A 13,881-nucleotide genomic window follows, 5' to 3' on the forward strand; every position below is an offset into this window, starting at 1 on the left:
CATTATTAAAATCTTGTTTGGTGCACACTAGGGAAAAAAAAAATTAAATGGATATTATAATTATATTATATTATAATATTATGAATACCACACCTGTACAGAATTAACAGAGTTCTAAAAGAAAAAAACAACAGTAACTGTTTACTTTCCGACTCTTTAATAAAGGCCACTTTGGCAGGACGCTAAGCCCAGCAGATGCTCAAGGAGCCCATGAATATAATAAATATATTATAATAATATAATATTATGAATACAACACCTATACAGAATAACCAAAGTTCCAAAAGGAGGGCACAGCAGTAACTGTTTATTTTCTGACTCTGAAACGGTAAAGCTCCATCTAAAAGTGATTATATGTTGTATTTATCTAAGTAATAAAACATAATTTTAGCCTTGATCACAGTAAAAAAAGAGAATATAAACAGCCCCAATACAAACTTTTCAATGTTTGAGGGATTTTTTTTTAAACCGGAGAGAAAATTGACCTTACAGATAGCTTGGTCATCCAGAAGGCCACTTTGGCAGGAGACTAAGCCCAGCGGATTCCCGGGGAATCCATACAAGACCTTTCATACCCCTACAATTTACCAGTAGCACAGTACAATTGAGCTTGGAAACTCATAAGGAAGGATATACTTGTATGAATTTGGAGTCAGATAGAGACCATGTTGATACAAACAATACAAATGCGTTGGCTTTTATGTGCCTATTAATATTAACCAAATAGATTGGGAAAGCCAATACTGTTACTTTGTGTAAGACTTAATTCTTTCCTAATATGTCTCTGACCCTACAATCTATAAATATTCCAATAGTTCAGGCCATGGCAGCCTTGCTTTTAAGGCGATTTCTCAGCAATTTGCTCTTTATCAAAATTTAAAGTTCACATGATGTTTATAGTAAATATCAGTTGCATTATGGCCAACATTTTACAGGTGCTATTTTCTATGAAAGAGATGTGTATGTAAGCTCATAAGTATAATTTTTTACTTTGAGTGTTATTGGTAGATGTTTTGTTTTGCTTTTAGTTACACTTTAGGATTTTACAACACTTACTACAGTTTTTGTATTATTTTGAGAGTAAACAGCTGTCCCAAACTGTCCACCATCAGGTTTCCATCTTCAAACCCAGACAACCGGACAGGGTTTGACTAGTTTTGCAAGATATGATATAACAGTTCTGCACTTCCTGTGGAATGTGGGGTTGATGAACTATGGCAGTGTTAAAATACTGGGACCTCAGTCAAACACATAGATCCTTCTGCCTCCAAACTCCTTTCTCTAACCAGCATATTTACAGCACCTCTGTGAGCACAAATTATCAAGATTTTTTTTCAACTTCTTGGCCTCTCCTAACAACAGGTTGAATGTTGCACCTTTTTATTCAACATGAAATATTTCAGGACAGTGCAAAGGCATAATTTGAAATTTTTAGACAAAGAATTTGTAGGGTAGCCAGACCCAATATTTTTAGTTCTGCCAGTTTTTTTTTAAGATTAATGGAATTACAGACTAATTTAATAAAGAAAAGTTTATAACCTGTCAAATATATTAACAAGGGTAGCCAAGCCTTTAAACACAGTGACATTTTTATGTTAATTGTGCTCATTTTGGATTCAGTGAACTTAATAAATCCGGTGCTGTATTTCTGATTATACCAGAACCTGTTGGCCAATAAGCCTGCTGGATTTCTGGACTAAAGTCAAGGCTGGATATAAAAGATTCAGAAAGTTGGGTCTTTGAATTCTGTATAATGTATGTTTTACTTAGCCAATTAGAAGCCAGCCGGCTCATGAAAACATTGTGAAAACTGCAAAAAAATAAAACCCTGGCCAAATACATCACATAATGGCAAATAAAAGTACAGAAAGTGTACTATTATGTCAAGCACAAGTCCCAGCAACATTAAAGGAATTACTGTTGAATAAATTCTGCTTCTCTCGTGCTGTTCTTTTTTGAATCATTGGCCTCCAACACCTCTGTTTTTAAAGAAGGCACACCCTACCCTTGACAAGAATCAGACCAAAAATTCAGCTCCATAATATCAAATGAATAGGTCAATAAAACAACCCAAACTCTTTCAAACTGAATCCACATATCCCTTCCTGTATTAACCGATACCTACTTCACAGTGTAAATGTATGTACAATATATGCACAAGCAAAATGGGGTGTTTAGTAAGGAAGAGAATCTATTTAAAAATCTGGTGATACTCCAACGTTTTGGTGGTATATAGCTATAAAAAAAATTGATTTTGTGAAAAAAATCTATTCAAAAATTCAATATTTTTTGGCCTATTTCATATAGAGGAACGCTTGAAATAAATGTCAGGGAAGTCCTGCTATAATGACTGTATCCACTGCTCAGGTATAGAAAGAACGTCTCCCTTACAGATAGCCAAAATAGATCATTAGTGTCAATAAACCGAGGTACAAATTGTTAATTGCATAATGAACCCCTGGCAACCACTGTAGGAACCCCATATTTCCATGGAACCGTGGTTGAAAAACACTATTGTGAACACACCATAAAAGTAATCGGAGAGTGGGAGGACGGGTCATTCTTAAACACCAATTGCCCACTTTTTGTATCACACTTTTATCAGTGAAGCTGGGTGATCCAGCAAACCTGGAATGGATCTGATCCAAGATTCAAAACATTTGCTAGCAAATAGCAAATGACTTTGAAGAAATCCATTCCAGGCTTTTAGCTTACTGAACTGCCACACTTTTGATTTTCATTTCAGTTAGTGTGACTTCTTCACAAATGCATGGGTTAAATGGGGATATTGTACACCTATCTACACTTAAAAATGTAATGACTTGTTAGCAAAATGGTAATTCTAATGGGACGGGTAATTTGGTACAGTTTGATTCAGTATGTCTGCCCACAATGGAATTATCTGTTCTGTCCAGAATTATTTAACTTTAACTTTTTATAGACTGGTTACTACTATGCCTGCATTTTTAAGCAGCAACTAGTTTATCTAAAGCAATTTATATTTAGTAGTGCAGATCCTTTAAAACAAACTGTAATCCCAAAGTCTTTTATTTGTTGTATATTGTACAGAACATCAATAAGTAATCAAGAAATTGCACAAGTCATACTTGACTAATAGAAATAAACTCAGTTTGTATACCCAAAGAAGTGTGAGGTTTTGTGGTTGCTGCCCCAGTAGACTTTAAATAGAGACATAGAAGATTAAAGCTATAATCTCAAATATAAAAAAAAGCATTTTGCTGGTACATGGTCAAAGGTAGACCAAATCGGTATCACAGTCCACAAACATCTCCATTTATTCCAAGCTTTTTCTGGGATCTAACTTTTGAAGAGAGGCATGTTTGCATTTGTGTGAAAGACAATATGGCGATTGTTAATGCCCGCGGAGGGCATTTAAGGGCCATTATTTTGCGCTCATTAGAGGTTTATCATGGGTGTAGTTTATGGCTTCCTGTGTTGGGAGTATTTGCAAAATAATGGATGCCTTGAGATCAGTTTGGATTGCACTCTGAAAGACACAAATGTTTTCTTTACAAATAAAAAAAAAGATCTTAGTCGCCTTCAAATGCTATAATTTGCACTTGACTCAGCTTCCAATGGGTTGTAGACCAAATGCTGCATTATGTGGTTATTTTGAATAGAGATTCCATGACCTAAAATTACCCTCAGAACCCGAGGTCTTAAATCTGCTCTTGTCACGTTGAATTAAGATAGCTCTAGTCCCAGAAATGATGCTTCAAGCAGAAAGATTGAACTATTTTCAATATTTTTATACAATACTTGGACAGGACAGCATAGAGACCACATCCACAAAGCTGGGCTTCACTATCTCGGTATCAGCTAAAATGCTACACAAATAATCTTTCATGGTTTAAAGACCAACTCCAGCCAAAACTTTTCTGATGTTAGTTTTAGATATTATGGAGAAGGGTTATTACCCCTGCTAAATGTTTCCCCTCCCTACTTTTTTAATGGGTTTGAGGGAAATCTCCCAGTGGGGACACAGGCAGCAATACAAGCCAATTTATCAGAAAAATGGGAAAGACTAGAATCTATGTCAGACTTCAGTTGTCTGCTCGTCCTTTTTTTTTACTCTCAGTTGCTGTACAAGATGAAGCAAAGAGAATTGTCCTCTATGGGGACACTGATAGCATGTCAAACCCCACATTTCCTTAATAGTAATACAGACAGTATTCGAATGTGTGCAGTTTTTTTTTATATAGAATTGGAAATGGCTAGGACAGCTTTCAATTTTGTTTTGTGGGGCCCATCAATGGCAATTTTCTTTATGTCCTGTCCCAAAAGTCAGGGTTCTTCTCCAAAGCTATAATTCTCTTTGCCTCTCCTTCTTTCTTTTCATATGCTGGTAAAAGGGTAAACGGAAGTGAAGGGCAATACCAAAGAGGTAACCATCCACAATGTGTTAATACAATATTAAACTGCTCGTTTGAGGTCCTGCTCCCCTCTAATTTCAAATCAAGCTGACAAATAATGCTTTGCGTCCTAAAACCTTATGGGTGTTAAGGTTTTGGAGGAAACTTTTTTAGTATGAAGCTGAAATTACACAGGGCTACCAGGAGGAAGGTTCAAAACTGATCTTAGAAAATATTATTTAACTGAAAAAGTGGTGGATGCTTGGAACAGACTTTCAGCAGATGTATTGGGCCTGATTTATAAATGCTCTCCAAGGCTGGAGAGGATACACTTTCGTCAGTGAACCTAGGGGATCCAAAAAAACATGGAATGGATTTGTTTCAGGATTAAAAATTTTTGCTAACAAATTACTTTGGAATTTGTTATTTTGTCTTTGGAAAGGAATCCATTCCAGGTTTTCTGTATCACCCAGCTTCTCAAACAAAAGTGTATCCTCTCCAGCCTTGGAGAGCTTTAATAAATCAGGCCCATTGGAATACAGGTCTGTATTACATACAAAAAGAAGAAAAGTAAGCTAAATGTTTATAAAAAGGACTTAATGGACTTATTTCTTTTTCCTGCCATTACATTTATATGTTCCCTTCTATTTTATGTCTTGCCCATAACATCCAAGCTCCTGTAGTGTAGATGAAAAAACAAATACAAAGACTTCACCCGTTTCCATAGACAATGCCTCTTCTCTTTTTTCCTACGTAAGCCACATTATTATAAAATATTTGTTTTGGTCATATACTCAGGTCCATGGTAGTGGTAAGCACATTCCCCAAAGGAAAGCTCTGACACTCTTTTCAGTTGTGGTTTCCCACAAATATGAGTTAATAATAGGTTGTCATACACATATATGACACTTGAATGGGAAACACTAATTTTTCCATTGATTCCACATCTGTTATGTTCTTATGAGAATTCAAGAATAACTTAAAATATTATGTAAGATACTGTAATGTTTATTTTGGTTTGTGGGGGGCCATGCAAGGCCAGTTTTTTTATAAAGAACATAACCTAAGAAGAAACATTTGAGGTAGCAGAGGCCACTGTCTATAATTTAATCTATACAATGTGTACCTATGTTACTTATGTTCACAATCACCAAACAGACAGTCACTGTGTGCTTGTTCTAGACCACATTGTTGGCCTTTATAAAAAGAAATTAAAGTAAAGGGTTTCATGTGATAGATACAGCTTATCCTTGGTAATGACCTAGTGAAATATGCAATGGACCTCAAAGTAGAGCTTTTGGTTGTATAAAATGGATAAAGGGTAAGAACTTTCATCAAGTTTTTTTGTTTTTTCTGCCCTATGGCAGAAATGTACTTTCATTGTTTGACCCGATGAAGCGAGGAAGTTTTTGCCAGATAAGGTGCCCCTAACAAAAGATTTCTCCTACCTCTTCTTTTGATAGGTGTTCATCACCTTTTTGGTGTTAGTAACCTAGGCTGGGGACAATAGCCATTAGGAAAATAGAAAGGTAGACCACTCAACAGTGACACAGATAAAATTTTTAACCTTTCCTTTGCGGAATCATGGGCATGGCTTTAGTCAGGTATTTGGCCTTGAAGTAATGACTTGTTTTCCTTTAGTTCCTCTGATCATTCATAGGTTTAATAAATAAAAGTGAGGACAGGTAAAAGGTGTCAATTGTTTTGTAAAAACAGGCATAGCAAATTTACCCAGCTATTGTCATGAATAGGGGATAATGGCTTCTTAACAAAAAAAGGCATTAGAATAACTAAGAACAGTGTTTCCTAACTAGGGTTGCTCCAGAGGTTGCTAAGGGTTCCTTGAGGAATGATAAATATGTGCCTCTTGGGTCAGTTTACCTGACACCAATTATTATTATTAAATAGGATTTATATAGCGCCAACATATTACGCAGCTCTGTACATTAAATAGAGGTTGCAACTTACAGACTAATACAGACAGTGATATAGGAGGAGAGGACCCTGCCACGAAAAGCTTACAATCTAGTAGGTGGGGGAATTTACGCACAACAGGATGGGAGATACGTAGTGATGGGAAGTAGTGACGGTTTCAAAAGACAGAAAAAGGGGGGAGGGGTAGACAAGTTTGAAAAAATGGGTTTTGAGTACTATTTTAAATGAGGAGAAAGTAGGAGCAAGCCGAATAGGACGAGGAAGACCATTCCAGAGAGTCGGGGCAGCTCTAGAGAATTATCTTGTTGGCCATCTTTTAGGGGGACAATATTCCCAATAACCAACAATGTAAGAGGCATTCTTCCTGCTGACCATCATACTAAAATTCTGTAGATATAGTAATTATAGTAGGGGTCCCCCGAAGACCTGAAAGTTATATTATGGGTTTCCCTATGTTTAAAAGGTCGAGAAACATTGACTAAGAGGGATACATTAGTGAGTTTGGTCTATATTACATGCCGAATGATAATTAGTTTCTTAGCATGAATTTAACAAAAAATGGATAAATGTATTAATTCTTAATGCATAAACATGTAGCATTTTCCTACTGCTTTTAAAGCCACACGTATATGTTATATACTTTTCACACATGATTTACACAACTTTTAGCCAACAGCCACATATTTTTTCTAATAGATTTAATAAAACTGAATGTGAATTCTGGAGAAATGTATAAAAATCCTGACTGCAAAAATAGGGGGTTGTATTTACTGTTTTTTCACCATGGATTCATTCAGCTCTCACCGAGTTTTGACACTTATTACATAAGAGACAGAAAAAGAAGTACTTCTTGGTGAAAACTAGAAATCTTGGATGGATAGACTTGTTATAAACAGACCTCAGTGTGCTCTTCTGAGCAAACTAATCAAATACCCCTCTCATTTCAAACCTGTACTGAAAAAGTGGGAGCAGAACTGAATGCTTTCAGCTACAGAGGAAAGTCTTCTTTCAGATTCATAAAAAAAACAATATTGAAGGTTCTATGAAAGGGGACAAATACTGTATTTATACATATTTATGTTCCCAACATCAAATGTTTAAAAAAGCCTAATTTATTTATTGTTTTTTTGTTTTTAAAAAAAGGGATATGATAAAGCATTGTACCTCTACTTTTAGACATATTGGGCCAGTTTTGGGCAAGATCGTGGGAATATACGTCAAGAAAAGTTTTTGTCTTGTACCGCAGTAGTCTGTTACACAATGAAATGTCTAGATAACAAGTCATGGTGAGCTGGCAATCATATCTCTTGTAAACTAACTGTGTAACTGTCACAGGGATTACCGGGAAGTAAATTCGTCAAATCTGATTCATGCTGAGATCAGAAACATATGTAATAAATCCAAGATAGTTTATTACACGCTGGTCTACAAGCTTCCTTTATTTATTACAGAATGCAATTGTGTACAAATGGAAAGATTGTGACAGTCACATAGCGATTTCATATGAAATAGGACGTTCACTGCCACAGCAACCACATTGATGCTGGTTAATCAAAAAGTAGAGGCTGTTGTTGGCTTTGCAAAGTGTATAATTACTTAAATTAACACATAAAATGTTGCATTATCTGAAAAGGGATTTAGGAAAAAACAGGTTTTTGCTTGTATATTATTAAATAATTGTTTGTAAATCAACCCCAATATTATTACCTATAGTAACCTTTGCTGCAATAACTCCAGTTTAAATTATTTTACCCGTATTTATAATTTTTTATATTTTTTTTCCTTTTCTTTTAAACAGGGGTAATTATTGTGTATCTATAGTAATTTTTTAACGTATGGAAGATTTGGAACCCTTGTTTAGTTTTAGTATTTCTCTCCTTGCTGGAGATATTTACATACTGTTTGTTCAGTTGACCATTGTCACCGGGAGGACAGAATTTGATTTCAGTAATGATAATTATGAACCAAATTTCGTACTTTAGAGTTGTCCTTTTCGCAATCTTATTCAAGAACTCCCTGGAAGGTGGCAAGTAGGAGACAGGAGATGTCTAGAAAGGGGTTAAATCATTTTAATTTGCGTAAGGGAAGTCAAAGTAAATTACTTTGAGAGTCTAAAAACTTGAATAAACACAACTCCATAACATAAACCTCTTATAAACAGTGAAAATGGGTGAGCGGCCCAACAAACTAGGAACGTGTTTTTTGTGCCTCCTATAAAAAACCAAACACCTCCATAAAGGACCATTTTATGGGTGATGCTGCCCTGGCAGAATTTTCAGGTGGGTCACCAGATGGTGTAGTGTCAAGTTAACAAAGGTAGCTTATTGAAGCATGCAGTACAGAGGAAGTGAATCAAGCAGTTGTATACAATATGCTTAAGTGGCTTAGAGTTACCGGGAAAGAAAGTAAAGTAGCCTGTGAGAGCCCACGGGGTCAGGAGAGGATGTTCTATGCGTGTAATAAGCATATGTTTAATGTACGATGGGAGGGAGCCAATGGGCAGTAGGGCAACGAGGTAAGTTAAGGACTTTGAATGCATCGGATTAACAAGAAAGTTGATTGATCCGTATCTATTTCATTGCAATCACCCTGGCATTCTGGAATTATGTTGGTATAAGTAACCATTTGGATTTTCTGCAATTTTCTGTCCAGATGACATGTGTACGTTGAAAAGGTTCTTGATATTACGAGGCCGCAAGGTTGACCACATTCACAGTACATGCTTTTTGCTGTTCCATCTAACTTCGCAAAAACAGAAGATTTAGAAGTGGAATGAGTGACATCACCCCCTAAGTGAAGACATTATTTAAATCAGACCTTGGAATGTTTTGTGTAATGGGAAGGGATGGTGTGTTATTGATTAAAATAAACTATAATATAATGTATGGCTTGTGAGGGTATTCTCGGTAAAGAAGCTTACTTGAAGCAGTCATCGCAGGCTATGGTGCCTGTAGTCTCCTTTATGGTGCGTTCAGAGACAAAGGCTGGATACTCCGTGTCGCAGGGCTCCAGGGTCTGTCGGAGTCTTTGAGCTGCAAGAAAATTTCAGACTTTATAAAAGTGAAAAAAGATCGATGAAATGATTACATTTGGAGTAATAAAATGTTAGGGATTTCAATATTTTTTTAAACCTTGTCTTCCAACTTTTATTTAGTTATTTTTTTCTATAACTTATAGCTTATGATAATTCAATATATCTATAATGTAAAGGCTGTGGAGGTCCAAACAAGGCCATCTTTTTAATGAAGAAACTGACCAAGGAAGAACAGTTCCAGGCAACAGAGGCCACTATCCCCTATTCCATCATCTTCTATATATCCCTGTATCTATAAATTGTTTACCCAATTTCTGTGGGCTTTCTCTAGTTGGCCTTAATAAGTGCAAATAGGCTTGGGAACTGTTAGCTTTGTGTAGCGGGGTGAAAATTGGTGGAGAACTGGTCTGTTGACCACTTAGGAAGCAACAAAGCTAACTGGGACCTGAAGTTTCAAATCAGTGGCACATATTATTCTGCTCCTCCCAGAAGTATGGAAGGGGAAAGAAATAAAATATTTTTTAATTTATCCTTCCCTCTCCCTATTTTTAAACAGACTGTGGATTATTCTTGCATCATTTTACTTTCTGTGTAAATATACTTGTGATCCTTATAACGGCTACCAATTTGTCTGGTATGGCACTCTACTATAAAATAGGTTATTATAGGGGAACTCACTCCACATTTTGTGAAAGGAAACCTATAATGAGAGAAAACATGGAGGCTGTAATTGCTGATGTCTACTGAAAAAAGTATCAGGTGCCTGTTTTCAGTACATCCTGACCTGACACAACCATGCAAACCATGCCTTTACTTTCTGCATCCGTGCTTTAAGTCAGTGATTTTAAAAACACGTAAACCTTAGTTAAACAGTTTAAATGATCAAAATGTATTCCAGGTGAGAAAGACCCTGTGTAGAAGTGTTAAATCAGACCCAAAGCACTAAATCAGCAAAATGTCTATTCCCTGCTGATTAGAGAATTGAAGCTCTGACTCAGTAGGTAACATGCCAGACCTTCTTCTTCATCAGAGTGACCACAGCGTCCACATAAGGAGCAAGTATTCTCCTCTACAGCATACTGCTGGAAAACAACCTTATTACTTAGGCTGTGGCTGCATTCTAAAAAAAAAATAAGACTTTGCAAATATTTCACTTTGATACACCTGAAATGCATGTAGCTTATTTTTATTATTACACAGTATTTATATAGCACCAACACATTACACAGCGCTGTACAAAGTCGATAGTCATGTCACTAGCTGTCCCTGAAAGGAGCTCACAATCTAATGTCCCTGCCAAAGTCATATGTCAATAATGTAGTCTAAGGTCAATGTTTTTAGGGGGAAGCCAATTAACCTAACTGCGTGTTTTTGGGATGTGGGAGGAAACCCACGCAGACACAGGGAGAACCTGTAAACTCCATGCAGATATTGTCCTGGCTGGGAATCAAACCTGGTACTCAGTGCTGCAAAGGCCGGAGTGCTAAGCCCCGATCCACCATGGTGCCCGGTTTATACTAATTTAAAATAAACATTTGACCGCCAAGCATCTAGCATTCTGAAAGTAGGTCAGCAAACACAGTTTCCATACTTCTATCAGTATAATTTTATGCTTGCAATTTAGTATTAATGAGTTCTGATGTTAGTGTTAAATGTCCCAATTCTGATTGGTAGGTTTTGCTTCCTGGTCCTATCAAGGTGTGAAGACTTTGGAATGAGGACTACTTTGGGACTACATTTTCCAATGAGGAAAAAGCAATATGAATCCAACAAAACATCTAATCCTTATGCACTCTACTTAAATGTAAAATGAATAATATAAATGGTCAGAGTTACACTTAAATAAGCCACAGCACTTTTTTCACAGTAATAACCACAAGTATACAAATTCCACACAAATGTAATATCTGATTCCTAGAAACACAGGTGCAGCTGACGAAATCATCTAATTTTTTCATTAAGACTAACTTGTTTTTTGTGTTTAATTCTTCCTGTGCATCTGTTGTATATTTATTGCTCAAGTCTTCAATTTTTAGAATCCTTGGCTTTATACCTATGTAGCAACTCTGGGATGAAGGAAAAGGAATTAGTGAAGGCTGGTTTTCACTTAAAAGGACAAACAAGAATTTTTCTCTATCAACATATCCAGACAAAGTTTTTTCCATTTATTATGGAACTCACAGCCACTCTGACGGAAGAGGTATGACAAAATAAACTTTATTGTAGAACTGTTGGCCTCGGGGACTCAAACTAGACAGCCGGTTCCACACTGGACCACACAAATTCCTGTTTTCAAGTGGGGTGGTCTGCTATTCTTCTCCCTATATTTTATTCACAAACTTATTAATTGCACATGTTCTCTAATTGTGCAGAAATATTCTACTTGCAATGGACATTGGTTCTGCATGCTTTTAATACCAAATCAACTGTAAAATAAAAGAATTAAAGGCTGATCTATGGAAAACAATCAGTGTATAAATATGGTGCCCCCATTCCCCAAGCTTATACAGGATCTAATGCTGTTTTTTCCTAGTAGAGAAGGTGGAGTATAACTTACCCTAACTAGTGGTAAGGCAGCTGACAATTCAGTCATGGAATGTGGGATGGACTTCTAACATCATCATGTACAATGCAGGACCAGCTGCCATGATGATATTAACAAGAGTGGTGAGGAGTTGAAACAACATTGGCAAAAAGAGCAACTGATTGTAACAGCTGAAACAGGTCTTGGGGATGCGATAGAATAATACCTTAAATCCAGAATCCCACAGTCTTCCTCTTTTTACCAGTATTTCCAGTTATAGAATGAAGCCACTCTTTTTGTCATTTTTGTTATTGCTCCTCTTTTAGACATCATCACAATCACCACTGGTGTTCCTTGTTAGGCACAGGGCACAACCAGGAGTAATATTTTACTGCTTCCTGGACCATCTTTTGAGCTAAAGAGCTATGGGCTTTGACATAACTGAGTGTCAACCTTCATCATTGAAAAACATCTCAGCCAAGATAGTACATCTGTGATTTCTATCACATGGCATTTCAGGGGTCACAGCGCCTTTCTCAAGATGCATCTCAATGTACAACCTCAGCATACCCTGGAAGCTGGTGTGACCACCAACGCAGGAGTTACATCCAGAGGTTGAAACTCGACTCGCGTGACTTGGACTCAAGTCCAATTTAAGCCGCCTAATGAATGACTTGCAACTCGATTTGGAGGTTTCCCTCAGTGACTTGCAACTCAACTCTTGACTTGCTTTCTCTGCTGGCAGCTGAAGGCGGAAGGGAGGAAGACAGTGAGGCTTCTGTAACATAACACTGCCTTCCTCCCTGCCTTTCTTGCATTCTAAGTTTTCTCCTTTAACAGCTCAAAGGGGGGGGGGGAGGCTGTGTAGCAGAAACCTCACTGCCTTCCTCCCTTCCCCCTTCAGCTGTAAGCAGAGAAAGCGGTGGACTTAAAATGCAATCCTGTGCTCAAGAACAGGATCAGAGCTTTGTTTCTATATGGGGACAAATGGGGATAAATTAAGTGACTTGACTTGGGACTTGGTGTCAATGACTTGGGACTCGACTTGGACCTAAAAAGTGATGACTTAGTCCAAAATCTGGTTACATCATCCCGAGGAGGCTGATAAAATACCTAAAGATGCCCAAGAAGACTGGGAGAAGATGTCATCTGTAGTGAAGAAGCTCACTGACATCTCATTGCTGGAGGGGAGATAAGTGTAACCGACTCTATTTTAATAACCAACTGTCCTAAAGCTGGTTTCCACTCCACTGACATGAACTAACTTTCGTATAAGTAAAGTTCTTTAGCAGAGTGTCAAAGAATTGAACACTGATAGTAAATGCAGAGTTGCTTACCCTTTACAGAATGTCCTGAATTCCACCAACTGCATAGATTAAATTCTACAAGAAACCTGTAGAATAATAAAGACATAAGTCATTATGTTCATATGGTCATATGGTACTGACATCGATTTATAGGTAAGCTAAAATGTATTACCATAAAATTGAATGAGCGGTCACTTTAGCATTACGTTTAAATGTTTTGCAACCTATGCATTAGGGTTTGTGTGTCAGCTTTAGAAAATCATGCATTCCTAAGGATAAGTGATATAAACACAAAAATAAGGAAGAATTTTTACAGGGTTGTTTATTGTTCTTGCTTTATCTATAGGATATGTGGTAAACTCTACCTTTAAATATACAGTTTGTGAGGATATTTTGTAGCCTGTTATGAAAAACGAATCCATCAATTAGGTATCTGAGTATGCAAAAGCCAAATATTACCATCAGTGGGGTATTTCATTTCTTAAAGGGTCCGTTCATCCAAAAATGTTATTTAATCATAGGCGGAGCACATGTTCGCATGCTTTGTTTTGTGTGGTGGTCAGAAGGGGTGCCACCACTTCCTAACCACAGAAGCAAATAATATTAATATTATTTTCTGCCTTAGCTACATACTTAAAGATTACATCTCTATGAAAATATGTGGCAACCAATGTTGCCCGTAATCAGATTTATTTATTTTAGAATACT

General features: G+C 36.8%; 1 protein-coding gene across 3 annotated transcripts in view; it reads right to left on the bottom strand.

Moving 5' to 3' along the window:
• Positions 1–13,881, bottom strand: part of CACNA2D3 (calcium voltage-gated channel auxiliary subunit alpha2delta 3) — a 547,059-nt gene that overhangs the window by 18,027 nt on the left and 515,151 nt on the right. For all 3 annotated transcript variants that reach the window (XM_072420933.1, XM_072420932.1, XM_072420934.1), the window contains 2 exons: positions 13,204–13,259; positions 9,229–9,340 (listed from right to left, as the gene is read on the bottom strand). In XM_072420933.1, coding sequence (XP_072277034.1) covers positions 9,229–9,340; positions 13,204–13,259 — 168 coding nt within the window. The remainder of the gene's footprint in view (positions 1–9,228; positions 9,341–13,203; positions 13,260–13,881) is intronic.

This window comes from Pyxicephalus adspersus, chromosome 8 (genome assembly GCF_032062135.1).
Source record: "Pyxicephalus adspersus chromosome 8, UCB_Pads_2.0, whole genome shotgun sequence".
Lineage (NCBI taxonomy): Eukaryota > Metazoa > Chordata > Amphibia > Anura > Pyxicephalidae > Pyxicephalus > Pyxicephalus adspersus.